We start from the raw sequence: 19751 nt of genomic DNA, 5'->3' as shown, positions 1-19751 counted from the left end.
AGCTCTAAAAGGCATGCACTCATAGCTTAGTGTTCATAGCGCTTAAGATTGGCTATCTAAGCGCTATATAGGTGCCATAATGTTCCAAACACTCCAATAATGTCTATTAGCTACAGAGCTGGGGCCTTCGCCCTGCCTGTCTATCTACAATGCATAATGTGACCTACCACTCCTACTAGGCCTGCATATTCCTTGTAGCTCATTACTGCGTAATGGAAGTGCTACAACAGACTACTCTCAGCATTTTTGGCACATACTTTGAATAAACTATTGGCTTTCAGCGGCTAATGCTGTCATCTAAAGCCCTGATTGGCAAATTTGTAATTTTGTGTATCACTACATACTCCAAGGGTGATAAAAATGCACTTTTCTTTCATTTGAATCCAGTTCCACCCTATGGGCAATGTGTCAGCATACATGCATACAGTTACATGGGTCCTTGGTTATCCACGGGCCTACCATTAATATGGTATTCTGCAGACTAAACAACTGCATTTTACACGGTCTGATGCGCCCATGGCTCAATAACATTTACCACTATTCTATTAAACTTTTACAATGGTGTAAAGTCATTTTATGTGTGAGAGAATTGTTGGAATCAATATTTGCAATGGATGGTATGAAAGCATTGTGAATCACATTACCCTGTGTTTTGAATATGTTGAATTCTAGCACACTATATACGACAATACCATGTATGGAATTGTAAGTATTATCTTTAATATCCTTAAGGAACTCGAGACACCTGCAGCCCCCTCTGACTCTTGCTCCAAAGACAACACTTGGTGCACCAATATTCAGTCAGCACTCCTGGGTAAAATTGCTACCCTCCAATCTAAAATCAGTGACAAACAGAAATCCCTACAGCTTGACCAACCACCGACCACACCTACACTTAATACACATTTAACCTATCCGCATAAACCTTTCTCCTTCTCCCCACTCACTACTCTCGAAGTAGAAAACATCATAAACAATTTAAAACCTTCCAATTGTAAGGCGACCCCTGCCCAGCACCTATTATCAAGGAAGCATCTCATGAGCTAGCCCCGTTCATTACAGCATTCATAAATGCTTCTTTCAAGACGGGTATTGTCCCCGACAACCTAAAGGATGCATGGGTTATCCCACTCCTCAGAAAACCCTCCCTTGACCCTAATATCCCAACTAACTTCAGACCTATCACTACAGTCCCATTCCTGCTCAAGATCCTGGACCGCGCAGCCTACCTGCAGATTCAGGATTACTTTGAACTAAACAATCTCCTGGGCTTAAGACAATCAGGGTTCCGCCCTAAACATGGCATGGAGTCAGCTCTGATCGACTTGAAAACTCAGATGGAGTCACTGAAGGACAATGGGAAGCTAGCTCTTCTCCTTCTCCTCGATCTCTCTGCGGCTTTTGATCTGGTCAGCCACCAAATACTCTGCCAGCATCTCAAATCTGCAGCCCACTTCTCCGACACTGCCAATGCCTGGATCCACTCATTCCTGAGCAATAGATCCATGAGGGTCTTCTCACCGCTGGCATCAGCGGATCCCTCCCCTATTCACTGTGGCGTTCCTCAAGGCTCGTGTGTATCCCCTACGTTGTATAACGTATTCACCAAGCCCCTCTTCGATGTGCTTGACTATCTGGGTGTCTCCTACACTAACTACGCGGACGACACCCAGATACTCATCCCTATCACAGGAGACTACACAGCTGACACCAAAGCCCTTAACGATGTTTACTCGGTCATCCAGGCCTGGATGGCACAGCACGAACTTTGCCTTAACGATGATAAGACTGAGCTCTTACTTTTAGGATCAAATCATCGGCTCAACAAACTAGACCAAACCTACAAGTCCTTCATTATTGACGGCAATGACATTGAAGTCTCCAAAGATACTAAGACACTAGGGGTCTATCTTGACTCCTCGCTTTCTCTGAACAGACAAATAAATGCAGTTAGGTCAGCTGCGGCCTATACTTGCAAACTTATCACTGCCTGTAGACCCTTCCTAAATTCCACCAACTGTATCACACTCGCCAGAACTCTTGTCATGGCCAAAATCGATTACTGTAGTGCTCTCTACCTAGGGACCAGTCAGTCTAACCTTAATAAATTGCAAACTGTACAAAATAATGCCTTAAGGGCAGCCTTAAACATCCCGAGACGCTCTCATATCTCCTCCGTCAGATCAGACTTATGCTGGCTCCCGGTAAGACAGAGAATTGCCCTGAAAACCCTAGCTTTGACTCACAAATGTCTGAGCAACAACGCCCCACCTTACCTGTCTGCTCGCTTCTCACGCCACACCTCCACTCGACCTACCAGAGCAGCCCAAACTCACAGCCTCATCGTGCCTAGATGCAAACTTCAAAAAGCTGGTGGTGTGAGCTTCCCCCTCCTGGCCTCCAAACTCTGGAACACCTTGCCCACGCCTATCAGAATTGAACCATCATTCCACTCCTTCAAGAACAATGCTAAAACATGGCTGCTCTCCCAAGACTCATGAGAGCTTGACACAGTCCAGACTCCATGTGGGGTACAGGACTGAATATACATTTTCTCTCTGCTCTGTCCCTGTATTATACGCTGTTAATGGTACCCTTCGGTACATGTATATATGCTGTATATTTTTGTAACTTCTGTAACTACTGCTTTTTGTAAGGGGTTTAAGAGTATGCGCCTGGTTGCCCCTGGGCCTGGTTTTTTGCGCTTTATAAATAAAATAAAATCAAATTATGTTTTGGAATGTTCTTGCATTTATTTATTAAGCATACTGGAGTTAATAGCTTTGAGTTATTTAGATAGGCTGCCTTTACTGCTACTCTAGAAAGTTGGGTGTACATTTTGCGTTTGTTTTTGGTTTTTAGGATTAGTCTTTTGTATTGAAGGTGAAAAAATGGCAAAGAGGTTTATTGGGAAGCTTAATGAGGATTTGTGTGTTGTTTCTTGGAATGTTAATGGAATGAACAATCAAATAACATTTTTTTGTTGCAAGAAACACACATTTTAGACGATTAAATTAAAGGATTGGAGAAACACTGGGTGGGTTTTGCTTCAGGATCCTCTCACTCAGCTAGATCGAGGGGAGTGGCTATTTTATTACGGAAGAAGGCACCCATAAAAGTACTGAAGGAAAGTTCTGATAAGGAGGGTAGAGTAGCTGCTTTACTGACTGAGATTCCGGGAGAATGTATGGTTTTTTGCAATGTGTTTGCTCCGTCAGTAGATGGCGGTTAATTTTTTAGGAACATTTCACAAGTGCTGCAAGATTTCAATTGTCCAAATATTCTTCTTGGGGGTGATTTTAATAACATTTTAGACCCCGTATTGGATAGAAGTGCATTCAGACGTGATGGTTGGACTGCTGGTCAGCATTTAGCGCTCAAGGCCTTGCTATAGGAACATAACTTTAAAGATAATTTGCGATTGGAACACCCTGATGTGCGTGAATATAGTTTCTTTTCAGGGCGTATAGGTTGTATTCAAGGCTGGACATGATTTTTACTGGTGGGGCATGGACCGAGATGTTTCTATCATGCAATATTGGAAATATCTTGTTGAGTGACCATGCTCCTATCTCTATGCATCTAAAATTGAAATTAGAAATTTGGAAGTCTTTTTCATGGAAAATGATTACACCCATTTTACATGATGAATTACTGAACAAAACTGTATCTGAGGCGAATCACTTTATTGCAGAGAACCATACAAACGATGTTTGTTTGCAGAACACTTGGGAGGCATTTTAAATGCACAATGCGGGGAATCTTGTTAGGTTTGTTGAGTGGAAAGAGGAGAAAAGAAGAGAGCTAGAATAGAGCTTGAACAGAAAATCAAAGAGGTACCTGGGATTTAATGCAAGATAAAACTGATGTAGAGCTTTTGCCTTCATTCACCACGCCCATACATCTCCCAATGCTGCAGCTGTAATCGTAGAATGTCTTAAAAACCCCAAATCTCAGCCATATTCGTCAGACACACCAAACATAAGCATCCAAACATGATACCATTAGTAGAACCGGTTAAAAGCTTCACAAGTTATTCCCTTTCACTGAGAACAAATACAATTTCCACTGATGTGGAAAAGGTAAAGGATTTAAGGAAGTTAAAAAGAGAGATGGAGGATATTTTGTCGATTAAAGCTGAACGTAGCCTTTTCTATTCACAATGTCCATACTTCAAAAGGGGAGAGAAATGCGATAGGTGGCTTGCATATCGTCTGAGAAAAAGGCGTTCTGAATCGGCAATCACTTCAATCATTGATTCCGGTGGTAGGACTACATTTGATCCCAAAAGAATAAACGCAGTATTTTGTGAATTATAACCTGACGATTCCACAAATTTCAGATGCTGAGAGTTTATTTCTTGAAACAGAGTTGACAGTTGATGAGCTGAAGATGCTATTTCAAAAGTGAATACTGGTAGGACCCCTGGGGCCAGATGGGCTTCCAGTTGAATATTACAAAATATTACCTGACACCGCTCTTGAGTTAATGAAAGATATGTTTTTGATGAGCAAAGTTGAAGGAGCATTACCCAAAAGCACCTGTCACGCATCAATTGCAGTGTTTCTGAAAAACGGGAAAGATGGCAATCAGCTGTCTAACTACCTCCCAATCAGCCTTATGAATACAGACCATAAAGTCTTATCTAAGGTGCTTGCCTTAAGAATTGAAAGGTCTTTACCAAATTTGATTAATGATGACCAATCTGGATTTATGAAAAATAGACGCACTTCTAGCAGCATCTGTAAACTTCTTCATACTATGGAACAGATCTATTCCTCTTATGGTGATGCCGCTGTATTCTCACTCGATGCCAAAAGGGCGTTTCATAGAGTCAACTGGGGACATTTATACTCGGTTTTGAGGGAGATTAATTTCAGTCGTGAGTTTGTCTCTTGGATCGAGTTGTTGTGTACAATAATCCTACGGCTGATGTAAAAACAAATGTCTTCAAATCTGAACCCTTTCAATTAGAGCGTGGCACAAGACAAGGATGCCCGCTCTCACCACTTCTATTCATACTTGCAATCGAACCACTTGCAATTGCTCTCAGAAGTGAGCCTGGGCTGGTGGGAGTCAATTGTTGGGGTGTAATTTAGAAAGTGTGGTTTTATGCCGACAATCTTTTACTTGTTTTCTCTTCCATGCTTAATGCGAATCTTCTCAACGTTTTGGAAGGCATCCGGCTACAAAATAAATTGGCAGAAATCAGAGGTCTTACCTCTTAATCATAGATGTGATAAAGCAATGGTTAGGTATTTGGCTGACACCGTCTATTTATGATATGGTATAGGTGAATCTGAAAGAAGTATACATAGACTTTAAAATGTATCTGGATAGATGGCCGCTTTTGAATTTGTCACTCTGGGGCAAGGTCAATGCCCTCAAGATTAACTCGGCTCCCAAAATAAATTACATACTGGGCATGCTATCTTTGAGAGTTCGAAATCACTATTAGAGCGATCTTGAGCGTTTAATGCAGGAATTTATTTGGGATAGGAAGCCACCAAGACTAAAAATATGGAAGCTTCAATTGCCTGTAGATCAAGGAGGGTTAGGGGTTCTTAATTTCTGGGCATACCATTTAGCTTTTTCAGCACAGTCATTTGTTCCTTTTTTGAGGGATGAGGTGAACCACTGGTCAATTGCGGAGTCGAATGCCTCTGGCCCATTGGGTCCGAAGGCACAACTGACTACTCCTTCTAAAGGGCGAGATGGCAAGTCAATGGTCACTTAATTCCTGCAAGAGGCTTGGAGAGATTTAATGGAGCTGTTGGGGGTGGACGTCTTAAAGTCTCAACAAGCATCAATTTGGTTGAATCCAAAGATTAGAGACAATGGCAGAACAGTGCTCTGGCCGGAATGGTTCTTAGGTGGAATTGTATGGATTGGTGACTTGGGAAAAGATGGCAGATGGCTGACCGAACTTGAGGTAACAGAAAAATGGGCTATTGAGGGATTTTCTGAGGCTGCCTATAGGTGTTTGAAGAAATCAGTTGGTAGCGTTGACTGGTCTAACACACTAAACATGGATCTCTTTCTAGCTAAACCAAAAAAGAGAGAAAGTGGGCTGGCAAGCAAGCTATACAAGTTGATTGTTGCAAACTATGACAGCAATGAAAAGTTGAGAGAACACTGGAGTCTGAGGATTGGGTTCAATATAACCCCGGCTGTGTGGCAGAACATGTGTAAGAATGTGACTCTATGTTCATTAAATCGCAGTGAGAGATCTAGACTGATTAAAATTCTGAACCAGTTCTATTGGTGCCCTGAACGGTTAAAAAAAAGGTCTCTCAGATACGGATGAATGTTGGGGATGTGTACAACATGTTGGTACTCTGGAAGCACATGTTATGGAGCTGCGCAAGAGTCTGTTATTTCTGGACTGAGGTGTGTGAGGCATGTATTACTGTAATTGGTGAGAATCTTGATCTGGACTTTAAAACTATGATTTTGGGTGATGATGAAGAATTAAGTGTCTTGAGTACCTCACAGAAAAAATGGTTGTTTAGGAGTGCTATAATTGGCAAGAGACTAATTCTTGGAGGATGGAAATCCAAGGTAGTTCCTCTAATCGATGATTGGATCGATGAGATGCACAAACATTCGAGGATAGAAAAGATGATCTATAAGATGAAAAACAAACTGAACTCATATGAAAAGATTTGGGGAAAATTGACCATTATTATTTTAGTTTTTTTTGGGAGGGGCTCTGTTGTGGTGAATTTTGCATTACTACAACTCTTTATGGCTTAGTTTATAATGTTTTTGATATTTGATGTTTTTAATTGACTACTGTTTTGTCTAATTGTAAATACATTTTTTTCAAAAGGAGAACAGCAGTAGACTCTTCGTAGATATTTAAATAATTCAGATTGACTCCTGTAGTGATCTCTGGACGGCTATTAGAGCATGAAACTTTGCTACTACCAGTGCTAGGCTCAAACCTGGTACCAGTGATGGAGAAATTATCTATTGTCCTGCACTGAGACGAGCAAGGAATGACCGGTTAACCTTAAGGCTCTAGCCATAGACCACTCAATCCTCCACCCCTCGTACCCACGCATCACCTAAATGCAGCAGGCAGCATACCTTTCGATATGGGAGCACTGCCCAGGGCATCAGCAGTTATATAAAAAACACCTGGATCCAGGGATGATTCACCCACCAAGCCTCAAGCGATCAGTACAATTCTGCGCAGGACAATTGGGTAGCTGTCCAGGCGACTCCTCAGACACATCACATTTAGGCACAGCAAGCAGACCTTTCCATCTGGGCATGACCGGTGATGCTAGCTAGGCTCCTCTAATGATAGAACACCCTACCACTCAGAATCGGAAATGGGCACTGGTTTTAGACATGTATAATCACGCTATATATATTTTATTGGCCTACCCTAGTTCTCTGCCCAGTCTGAATTGTGTATCAAGGACATGCTGGCTTCGATGGTCCAACAAGTGAATCCGCTGGAGACAGTGCATTCTAACACTCAAGCAGTCCAGGGAAAACCTACTACAACACAGTGGAATGGTGGAGGCAGGGCTGTACACAGGGATCCTAGAAATATATGCTTGGTACAACAGTGTCAACATATCTGAGGGGACGGTGGTGGTTTTCCAACACATTGTTATCCACTTGTTTGTTTGATGCTTTTCTGATTCCCAATTTTAAAGTTCATATACAGATAGCTCCCCTGCTTATGAATAAATACAGAGAGGCTCCTTGGCCTTTCAAATAGACCTTTATGACCTAAAAAACAAAATAGAAACTCCACTCATTATCTGGGTAGACATCTAATGTCGCTGTAGGGGTCTACTTCTGCAACTACCAACTGGATGAAAACCCCAGCGCCACCAACCGTACATGGGAACTTAAATGTTTAATTGGAGCATTTAAGAAACTTGGTGCCATTTCTCTGAGGTTCTATCCGACTCAAGGGCAAGAGGAGAAATTAGACTTACATTCTACAAATTAAAGAAGAGGCAAATGCACTACTTGATGAGAACAGACCAGCAAGCAGTTGCACATAAGATAGAGTTTGAGATAGAGCCTCACTCCCTGACACAATGTTATGTAATGTTGATTTATACAGCGCACTGCTACCGCTCCTCCCCCCCACGGGCAGTCTCCAGGCGCTCGCATGACTCGGCAAAAGAGAGGGGGGTGGTTAGTGGGGATAGGGTGAGAGGATGGGTTCAGAACCAGGAGCAACTGGCGTCTGTGAGTGTTGTTTTGCATGTGGTAGATTGTGCCAGAGGCCTTGTGCATGATAACCGTATGGGTAAGATTCAGTGCCTCAGGTGGGTAGTAGTGTTTTGTGTTGGTGTTAGTGGGTTATGGTGGGTGTAGTTGTTCACACTGGTTAGATCGTGTAAAAAATGGATACAGTCACGGGTGGCCGTAGCTGTAAGAAAATCCAGTTTCTTGGTGTGTAGTTGTTGATGGATTTATGGACTATGTTGGTGGTTCACTTTTCGTTGTGCTTCAGCATCTAGATATGCTGGATGTGAACATAGTATTCATTTTCTGTTTGTTTTTATGTAGTTTGTTAGTCCAAGGTCTGGTGTGGTGTCAGTTATGTGAAGAGCAGGAGGGGGAAAATGGGTTTGTAAGTCGGTCAGTTTGTTGGAGCCTCTGGCGTGGCTCTTTGGTTACCGCTTGACGGTATCTGGCCAGGTTCTTGTTTGTGGTTCTTTGGCCCATCTCGTTTCCTCTTAGGTTGTTTGTCTGTGGTGTTGTCCTCGTATCTGCCTTTGTTTGTAGAGTTTATTCAGTCAAATGTTCTTTGATTAGGAACTCCGCATTGGTACCCACCCCCAGTCCCAACAGGCGAATTAAAGAGTGCTCTACAAATCCCAAATATATGAATAAATGGACCTTTCTAGACAAATTTCAAAAAGCATCCTAGGCGTAGATTATTGGTATCATTTGTCCTAGTTTATAAAAAGACATGAGAAATATTGCCACCAACAAGCAGGGAAGGTGTAATGAAAGCCCTTTATTCAAAGATGGACTTTTGCCATTTCCTGAATCATCGCAGGATCATGTCAGCAGCTTGGAAGCTTTTTTCTCAAGTACAAAAACTGACCCTACAAATACTGAATGATTTTTTTGCATTCTGAATGCCCAGTTTAATCAATGCAGGAATGTAAAAAGAATGATGACCTTTCATGGAAAAAGCAGTAGTGTCATTGCTTTCAACAGAAAGAGGTAATTGAATTTCACAGCCTCACTATATACCCATCTCATTATTTGGAGCAAACTCCCCGCTTCACAGCCTTTTGTGTATATTGGCCCTAGTTTTAGTCCTGGTGAATCCCATCTCATTACCTGCATTCACAATCTATGGGTGTCGTCATGGAGTTTGTAACACACTAGTGTGCTTGGATTGGCTGTAAGTGCAATGTGTTTCCATTGGCACTTTGCAATGATAACCATCAATGCTTTGTAATTGGGCCATTTGCAGTAATACCACTTCTTTCCTAGCTGCTTAATATTTGTATGGGAATGCACATTTTCTCGCTCACTTACCCACTGCCGCGGTCTCGCACTGTCACGATAGGAGAGTCTGCCTTTGACTTGGATGTTAGTTGGACTTTAAAGAAATATATGGACATGACAAAGGCACTGGGGGATCCTCCATCTCCGAAACGGAGGGTGCGCCCACCACCAGGGACTTCCAAAGCACAGAGCGCCTGTTCCTCTCTTCCTGCTCTACGTGCCGCTCGTCTAATAAGGCTCCCTTCTAGAAGGCGCACGGGCAACTCCGTCGTGCCAAGCCGGCTTTGGCAACTACTTCGGCTACACCACGTGCTTTGTGGGTCACCAATCCCAGGATTGACTTGGTACAGTTTTGCAATCCCTCAAAACTTTTTAATGCTTCTCCTATCATCCACCTGAAATACTATCTGTTGGTAATTGCGGCCGCTGGACAAAAGCGTAAAACGTAGTTCTTTGCTTGATGCAGTAATGCTTGAATTCTGATTCTAAAGCCGGATCCATTCAATATTTTTAAATTGCAATATGTATTTTTAGATTTGCTGACCCTCGCGGGTATAAATGGCTTGCTGCAAGCATATCACACGGTACTTGGGAATCTAGCAGTGGTTGGCATCAAGGAAATCATGTGGCAAGCAGTTACATAAAGCACCCAGAGTTTAGGGTTTAGGGTGTGGAATGCTGGGAGTCGCGGCATCAAGGGAAGTTTAAGGAATTGGTTTTTGTGGGCTTTTCTGGGCTTTTCTGAAGGTGGCCCTACCTTTTAGGCCAAGACGAGTGTAGGGAGTTCAAGGCTGAGAGGCCTGAGCAGGAAATGCCTGAATCTTGAGGAGACGCGTTGGGCTTAGTAGTGGTAAGGCGGGACAGGTGAAATTCTTGTTATACCCGGTGCAGAACTTAAACATTATACATTGTCTATGTTATGTTTTGCTACTGTTTTATATATAATTTTGAGCCCTCAACGTTAATTTTCCATTCTTAATTTTCATTCTTGCTATATTTGCCCACCAACATTTCTGTGTGATACTGAATTCTCACTGTCCATCTTTTCGATGTTTCTTTTCTATAATTTATACAACTTTTATTGAATGAATGCTGCGAGACTTGTCCTTGGCCTCAAGCCCAGGGATTGTATCTCTCCAGGACTAAAATCTCTGCAATGGCTCCCAGTGGCGGCAAGGAAGTTCAAAACCCTCTGCATTGTCCACAAGGTCTTCGGGGCCTCAATACCTTCAACTCTCTTCCTAAATATCTTCCTTTTCGAGCTCATCCGCCTCCAACTCCCTCAGGGTTAGTCGCTTCTCCAAGCAGCAAGTTGGTGGTAGATCTTTCTTCTGCTGGGGCCTCCCTCTGGAACAGCCTCCTGCCTCATTAAAACATGAGGAGAACCATCTCTGGTTCCGTAAGCACCACAAGACCTTCCTCTTTGCTTCTGCTTTCTCTCCTCCTCTCCCCTGCTGATCTCCTGGCTGAATCCGAAATTGCACTGGTGACTTGGGGGCCCAAGTCCCCTCCCCTCCAGTTGCACACCTGCAATTCCCCCTTGGTGACCCTTGCACCCAGGGACTGTTCTGTGCCCCTACTAGAACTTGACACCGGATGTCTGCACTTACCCCTGCACTTGCCACCAGCTGGCTGCACTTTTATCTATTTTTTATTACCTTATTTATTTGACTGTTATCCTATGCACTGCACTGCCCCCCCTTTCACCCGCAGTTCCCATGCACTTGCACCATCTCATGTCACCTGGCCTAGTAGGATCGCTATCTCTGTCTTCCCTCTGTTTCCCCCTCCCTTGCCTCGTCATGCCTTGAAACACTTGTGTATAGGCGCGTTTACGTTATAAATGCCATATCATTATTAATCCCCATAGTGGAAATACATTTTGAGTACAGTAAGAGGGCCCTGATGTTTCGTTTGTGCAGTTGTCTTCACAGTAAAAGCTGAGGGGTGCTGTGCCAGTATTCTGAAGTTATTGGTGAAGTCAGTAGGTTGCAGCATGATGCCAGTAATCTGACTCTGGGGCTCTCCTACTCCCTTGACAATTTGTCATGGCACCGTCCTCTCACCTAATCACGATCGGCTGCTGTTGTGGACCTAGCCACTCCCTATCTACCTTCATGCTGGCTAAAAAAGCACATACATTTTAAAAATCCTTTCCTCGCCTCCCACACCTCTGACTACGGGCTTTCCGAAGGGCGTTTAATCCCACAGCTTTTCGAGGCCATATCAATGGCAATATGCTCTATACAAATGACATGTAACATAGAATAACAGTATACATTGAGTGGGGGTTGGGCTGTAGCTGAAGTGTTGTCTGCTGCCTTGCAACGTCCACTTTTACCTGTTCTGGAAAGATAGTTTAGTTTGCAGATGCCATTGAAGTGCAACTGAGTGCTCTCACACTGCACCCGTTAGCGCTCCACGGTAGTGAACTTCTGTACCCCTTCTCAAATGTAACACTCTGGGCCTCATTTTGCAAGAACTACATATGATTAAAGACGGTATTATGACAGGAATATATGTTAAACTAGTCTTAACACCTTCATTACCAAGCCACAAGAGTTTTGTTTTGAGGTTAGGTGGGGCATTGAACAAATTAAATGTGTCCGTCTTTCCCTGTTCCGCCTAAAAAAAACACATGGGTTAACGCCGGCATGTATTTTCATGCTGCCGTTACCCTCAATGGAGTCCTGTGGTAAAAGCAGGCACATTTCAAAGGAATGCTTTGTAAATGCCCCTGACCCCAATCAATAATTGCATGATGCCTTTATATTCCCCCAGCACATAGTGGAAAGTGAAGTGTTAATAAAGGCTATTTTGCCTGTGTTTTACTGAGATGACGTAAGGCTAAACAGAGTCAGAATCTCGACCTATTTTCTTTCCATTTTTTACTGGCATCAAAAATAAAGCCAGCATGAGTAGTGTTTGGTGCAGGCAGACTGGGCATATTTTCTTACTGTGGCTTGGCTTTACCCCAGATGTCATGTAAAAAATGGCAACATGTTGAGTGCCCTTATGCAGTGGTCGAAGTGTACGAAAAGAAGTAGTGGAACTATGTACCCTACTGGCCTGCCCAGCATCCCACAAACCCCATCGTTGCACCCCCTCCCACACAGAATCCAAACCCTTTAACAAACACATGCTCTTTAAGGAATGTTCAGTGCAGTGCACAAGTGCAAGTTTCAGCTTCTTCCTACACTTTTAAAAACAAAACCATTCCGGAATAAAAGTATAGGAATGGTTAAACTTAAAAATAAAAAGTATAGTAGCACCACTCCCACCCACTTCGACCTCTGCCCTTATGTAGCCAAACTACCTACATTGGTGCAGACAGTCTGGGCATGTTTTCTTAATGTGGCATGGCATTCTTTTTACTGGTATAGCCAAGAGGAATATTTATTTTTAAAAGGTTTATTTCTTTATTGTTCTTTATATCGCACCTTTATCCAAAGCGCTTTACATAAGAGATCAACAGTACATCAGAACAGTTAAGCAAACATGGATCAGCTACGGGTAGCATGGATTACATAGGAGATCAACAGTTCATAAGAACAGTGGAGCAGACATGGATCAGGTACAGACAGTAACAATCAGGGTACTGAAGCAAGTGAGTTTTTAAGGAGGAACGGAATGGAGGGTAAGAAGTAATAGAGCGAAAGGACAGAGGGAGCACATTCCAGTGAAGAGGGGCGAGGAGCTGAAAAGAGCAAAAGCAGGATTGAGGGCAGTGAGGGCAGGGAACGGTCAATCTAAAGAGATCCGAGGAGCGGAGAGAAGGAGAGGGAGAGTAGAATGAAAGGAGAGATCAAGATAGTCAGGGGCCAGTCCGTAGATAGATTTGAACACAAGGCAAATAATGTTGTATTTAAGTTAAGAGTGGAAAAACAACCAACCAAGTGAGGCAAGAGAAGAAGAGATTGAGTCACGATAAGAGAGATTACAAAGTGAGCGAATGGCTGAATGGTAGATTTAAGAGGAGCAAGGCTCGAGTGGGGAAGACCAAAGAAGGTGACAGAGCAATATAAAAGTCGAGAGAAGATTAACGATGAGATGAGTTTTGAGGCGTGGAAAGTAAGGAAAGAGCAGATTCTGCAAATGTTTTAGAGATGGAATTGACAGGTGCGGGATGTGAGAGAGATATGGTGAGCAATGGAAAGGTTAGAGTCAAAGTAGAGGCCGAGATTACGGGCTGTAGGGGAGATAGATATGGTGGAAGGGGGAAGGAGATGGATGGGGGAGGAGACTGTGGTGGGAGGGTGTTTGCGGGAAAGAATAAGACTTCTGTCTTGCCGGCATTCAAAGTGAGAAAGTGGGAGGTCATCTAGGATTTGACAGCAGACAGGCAAGTTGAGAGAGTAGAGTGAATGTCAGGCGTGAAAGAAGAGAACGAAAGAAAGAACGGAGTGTCATCAGCATAGAAGTGGTGAGATAGTCCAAAAGAGGAGATTGTAGCGGCAAGGAAAATTATTTGAGGAGAATAGAAATGGACCAAGTACTGATCCTTGAGGAACACCGTGATTGCCGGGGAGAGGTAGAGTTGTTGCCACCCCAGGAGACAGCGAAAGTGCGGTTGGATAGGTAAGGGGAAAACCACGATAGAACAGAGCCACGAAAGCCAAACAAGGAGAGAGAGTTCATTAGCAAAGAGTGATCAATGGTGTCAAAAGCAGAAGATAAGTCGAGAAGAATGAAGACATAGCGTGCTGAGAATAACGAGCTGTGAGAAGAGAATTAATCGCACAATTCAGGGCTGTTTCAGTGGAGTGACGGGGACGAAAGCCAGACTGAGTGGGAGGAAGAAGAGATAGACCAGAGATAATTGAGGGGATTTGAGAATAAACAAGACGCTCAAGGAGTTTAGATAGAAAGGGTAAGAGCGATATACGACGAAAGTTTGAGACCAGAAGGGGATTAGCAGCGTTTTCTTTTTTTTTGTTTTAAATATAGGAATGATGATGGCATGTTTGAAGGCAGACGGGAAGGTAGAAGTGGAGAGACAGATATTGAGGAAAGAGGTAAGAAAGGGTACCAGCGATGGGTAGATTTTAGGAATGAGCAAGGAAGGAATGGGGTCCGTGGGGGGCAGCGGTGTGAGAACTTTGGCTAAGAGGAGAGCCACCTCGGATCTGGAGACAGAGGTGACGTTAGAGATAGTGTTGGGAGGGGTAGGGCTATAAGAGGGTGACAGTAGAATTTCCTGGCATAGAGAGAGTACTTTAGAAGAAAATAAGTTTGCAAGGTCAGATGCTGATGGGGGTGAGTTAATGGAAGGGTCAGGCAAAGGAGGAGAAAGAAGCTGAGTTAGTGTTTGAAAGAGACGTTGAGGGTGAGTAGATTGAGTATGGAGAAGGTCAGAGAAATAAGTGTGTTTGGCAGAGTGGATACAGTTGACATAGAGAGTATGATAGAAAAAGTAAGTGGCGTGATTGGTGGGAGAACTGAGTCTGAGCCAGCGCCTTTCACGACGACGAAGAAAGTGGCGCATAGCACAGAGGTGGGGAGAAAGCCAGGGTTGGGCAGGTTTGCGAGTAGGTTGAAAAGGAGAACGAGGAGAAAGTTGGTCGAGGCTGGAAGCAAGAGATGAAGCAAGGGCGGAGGCAGCTTCGTCGGCGGAGAGAGTAGAAAAGTTTGTGAGAAGGAAGGGAGTTAATACAGGCATAGAAGTGGGAGGAATTGAAGTTGCGTAAGTCATGCCTAAAGAATGTATTGGAAGAGGGAGGAGTAGAGATACTAGGAGAAGTGAGTGTGAACAGTGAGGCAGAGAGTAAGCGTGATCGGATAGGTGGACAGGTGCTAATACTGGTATATAGTGCTGTAGACAGCATGGACATATATTGGCACAGCCAGTGTGAAAATGTTTTTTATACTGTCTTATATGTTGGGCAGAGGCATCATGAAATTGTTTTGCAAAATGCTCCTGTACCCCTGCTGATAACTTGTGCCTACATGATTTATTTAATGTTTTAGCCTACAAAACCGTTTGCAAACTGTGTGGCCCTTTACCCAATTTTTCGTCATATGGGTGCTGTAAAATGCACCATTTTAAGCCATTATTAAAAAAAGATTCTTGGAGGGAGAGCCCTCTTGGTTGGTTCAGTTGGTTGGTTCAGACTCCTTCACTACGCTCTGTCATTCCTCCTTCCAAATACAAAATTCTCCAGCTGCCACTGAATCTGGGTAATTCCAGTGGGTTTGTATAGTGGAGTGGGTGCACTGATCGAAATGACAGATAATAAATACAACCACCATCCTCTCCACCATACAAAACGAATATACAGCAACAGCTAAATTTGCGGCTGACGGAAATGCCTTCTTATGGACCAGAAAGTGGTTCAGGTATTTTGTTCTGCTCACGTTTGGCTGTGAATACTTTATCCTTGCCATTAAGTACTCTGAAGGGACGTGGTGTCACCCTACAGTCTATTTGAATGACCTGAATTTACCATGTGGTGATGGAAGACCGATTGAAAGCCTTAATTGGAGGTTGTTCTCACGACCGTGCACGCCAGTGTTCTGTTGTGGCCAGTGTAGGCCCTTGCAAATTAAGAAGTCCTAATAATTAAGACTGGACATTGAATTTCTGCCTGATAGGAAATACCATGCATAGTGAACAGTGTTAGAAACAATGCCAACTTTCAAAAGTGCCCTTGGAAATTAGTCCATCCACGAATCAAAAACGTTGCAAGTGTTTATTGGTCATCCCCTGATGAATGTCCACTGAAATGTGTGATGGGGACAGAAACATGTGGGGGGTGTTCTTTTACACAAATTGTATTATTGTATATTTGTTTTTTTGTCTGTTGTGCTGCAACATTAGTTGGATAATTTGTTTTAGAGCACCATTGTTGATTTTATGTGGTTTGATTTTTGTGATGTATATCATTTTTTCTTGAGGTATTTTACTAGGTTTTAAAATAGTTTCTTGCATGGTGCAAGTCATCTAAATGACATTGAAATCACACTGAATTATTGATTTCATGTATATGCTACTGTCATTTTTTTTCAGGACATGGCATCTTTTGGATAACAGAGGAATTAAAGTTTTAGACACTGACATTTATTGTCAACTTGTTTTCTTTTCTCTTTTTTATATAAATATTCTTTTGCAGACCACCATCGTTCAACACCTGCTAAAAGCCAGTGGATTGCATAGGAATCATGCCTGCCGCCATGCACGTACATGGTGGCAGGTATTTATGATTGTTTGCACTACGAATTGCAAACCATGCATGGAAATATGGGCGTTGTTTGAACTTCATAGTGCAAACAATAAAAAGAGCACTAGATGCACATGCTTGCAGTCCACTCCATGCCGATTTCGGAGACTTAAAAAAATGTGCCCTGTACTGTTTTTATAAAACTATTGGATGATGTTCCTTAGTAGATGACCAGGGAAGAGCCAAAGGAGATGCTATAATGTTAATGTTAAAGGATATTTGTACCGTGCACTGGCACCACCGGAGTGGTACGCAGGTGCTCTGTCGGCTCTGAAAAAGGGAGAGGGGAGGTTGAGTTAGTGGGAATGAGCTGGAAAAGTGCAAGAAAGCAGTGATGTGCTGTTGGCAGCCTCAGTCCGGTGGGTACGTTGGCTGGGCTTGGGGCGTTTTACGGTCGGTAGTCGTCGTGCTGTTGTGCAAGTCTATGTGCAGTTTGTTTTGTTGCTGCAGTGTAGTGAAGTTTGTGCTGTTTGCTGCGTTTAAGGCTTGTGGTTGTGTTTGGTTAGTTTGAGAGGTGTATGCAGAGGGATGAAATGGTTTGTGGATTGGTTAGTTGGCAACATTCACTATTGCATCGAAGTGTGGCACATGCTAACATTCACAACTCTATCTAGATGTGACGCAAGCTAAGATCCACATTTCTATCTAGATGTGACGCAAGCTAAGGTTAGGATTTACACTAAGTGTGGCACGCACATGCCAACATTCACAATTCTATCTAGATGTGACGCATGCTAACATTCACAATTCTAGATAGATGTGAAGCAAGCTAACATTCACAATTCTATCTAGATGTGACGCAAGCTAGGGTTGAGAATTTCACCGAAGTGTGGCACATGTTAACAATGGCTAGTATGTTAGTGTGTTGTGAAATGCAACATTTACAGTCCATCCAAGAATGGATTTAGGTTGATGGTCACAAATCTCTAAGTATGCATGTTGTAATTCTATGGCAGACTACGTTATGGAGAGGTAAGGTAGAGTGGTGAGGGCTTTCTGGAGTAGAGTAATTGTTCTACCCCCCCCATCCATGCCACACTCCGTTTTGTTGGTGTCTGATGGCTGCTGGCTTCCTTGGCTTCCCCTGCAGACACCTGCTGACACTTGTTGGAGCCGCCTCTGTTGGAGCCACCCTTTGCCTTGGGGCCCTTAGCCCCAGGGGCTGTCAGGCAGAGGGCTGCCCTGGGAGGAACCTTTCATTCCAGGGAATCAGCCAATCATGGGTGTGGGAAGGTTGGGAGGCGGGCTGAGCGACGGGGAGGACCACGAGAGTTAGCCTCTGCTTGAATGCAGGTTCCTTTTACATCTCTAGAGTTCCCTCTTCACTTCAAACTGTGGAATAAATACTAGTTGCACTGATTTAGCAGTTGCCTTCCTGTTTGCATCTGTATTTGCATAAAATATCTGGTGTGATAGTCAACCTTGAGCACTCGGGTCATGTGCAGTTGTACATATGTGTCCTATTTAAGAAAGCTGGCCGTAATATGGCTGAAAATGTGGCTGTTTCTCCAAAGATTACTTTTGGACAAGTAGTCTGCATGTATTCATAGTATCGTCGAGGAGCAAGCAAATGTGCATACTCTTTACGAAGGGCCTTTATAAATGAAAAAGTAGATTATGCTATATTGTTCGCATTTGTTGTGCTTTGTAACCGGAATTATTCAACTATTTACTTGGAAATGGCAATTGGTTTCTGCAGTGGTTGCAGTACAGTGTACCGAATTAAAATGAAAACTGTTTCTTGCTTGACTTGTATAGCGTGTAATTCTTGGAATTCTGTCCCTTTACAGTGTATGACGCCACCACACAGCCCTGAATTTGTGGAACCCTCTACGACGATGCTACCTCCCTCCCAAGTGGCTTCCTGCAAGCCAGCAATCGTCACGGCAAACGCAATGGTGTGCGCTGTCACATCTGCAAACAGAGCTCAGCTGTTTCTCCCGAGTATGGAGAAGCCCACCTGCTGGAAGCCCAAAATCACTAAGCAACTGGCTCTGCACCCCTGTAGAGCCATGGCAACAAGCGTGATACGTCACACTGCAGACGGTTCCGCCTATGCTTCCCTTCACATTCCTATGCCACAAGTGGAAACCGGGGTTTCTTCGTGCAACAGCAATTCCGCCCCACGATGTGATGGACAGACGCATTCCAACCCCCCAAAGGATGTGCATATGGTGCAGAGTTCGACCAGAGACAGTTTCCCAGAATTCCAGTGCCGTGTGCACAATTCCCGTTTACAGACTGCAACAAAAAAACAAAAAATCACCTCACCTGGTGAAGCACAGACTCCAAAGAATCTTGAGCTGGATCATCGAAGTATAGCCCCCCAACTGGTTTCTTTGTCGAGTCCCCCACTTCTCTGCCAAATGATTCCGGTCAATGGACAAGCCGGTATGATTTCTGCCTTTCTAAAGCCCACTGCTCATGCAGGCAACAGCCCAACGTCTGCACCAGCTTCTCAACCGATCCTCATGGGGACCCCTGTGCCTCAGGGAACTGTGATGTTTGTCCTTCCTCAAGCCCCTGTCACACAAGCAGTACAGCGTCAGGCTCCTCTTATGACTTTTGGCCACACAAAGTTCCTGCCTCTTGCACCCGCTCCTGTTTTCATTGCCTCTGGTGAAAGCTGTGCACCACAGTTTGATTTCTCCAGAAGGCGGAACTACGTATGCAACTTTCCAGGCTGCAGGAAGACTTACTTTAAAAGTTCCCACCTGAAAGCCCACCTGCGCACTCACACTGGTGAGTATGGGCGGCCTTTAAGCGGAGAAATCTCTGCTGGCTAATATAAAGTTGCAGTGCTCTTACGCACTGGGTACATCATGGTGGCGACGAATATTTCATTGTATTTGATTTCATGCTATTGCTTCTTTCTCAGACAAATCATAGTTGTTTAGTTTAGAGGGCTGGTTCTTTAGATTACATCAAGTGTGAGCGAGTCACAGCACACAAAAAAGCCTTGCTAATCCTCATCTGTGTACCCTGCTGTGACATCGGGGAAAAAGACATCACCTGCATGCCTTTTACTTGGCA

The 19751-nt window shown here is 43.7% G+C and overlaps 1 protein-coding gene across 1 annotated transcript in view; it reads left to right on the top strand.

The window, feature by feature from the left end:
• Positions 1–19751, top strand: part of KLF11 (KLF transcription factor 11) — a 95782-nt gene that overhangs the window by 37384 nt on the left and 38647 nt on the right. The window contains exon 4 of the mRNA XM_069605986.1: positions 18509–19460. Coding sequence (XP_069462087.1) covers positions 18509–19460 — 952 coding nt within the window. The remainder of the gene's footprint in view (positions 1–18508; positions 19461–19751) is intronic.

This window comes from Ambystoma mexicanum, chromosome 4p (assembly GCF_040938575.1).
Source record: "Ambystoma mexicanum isolate Mex_15411 chromosome 4p, UKY_AmexF1_1, whole genome shotgun sequence".
NCBI classification, from domain to species: Eukaryota; Metazoa; Chordata; class Amphibia; order Caudata; family Ambystomatidae; genus Ambystoma; species Ambystoma mexicanum.
Note: the sequence above shows the minus strand (reverse complement) of the source record. Positions and strands in the feature narration are given on the sequence as shown.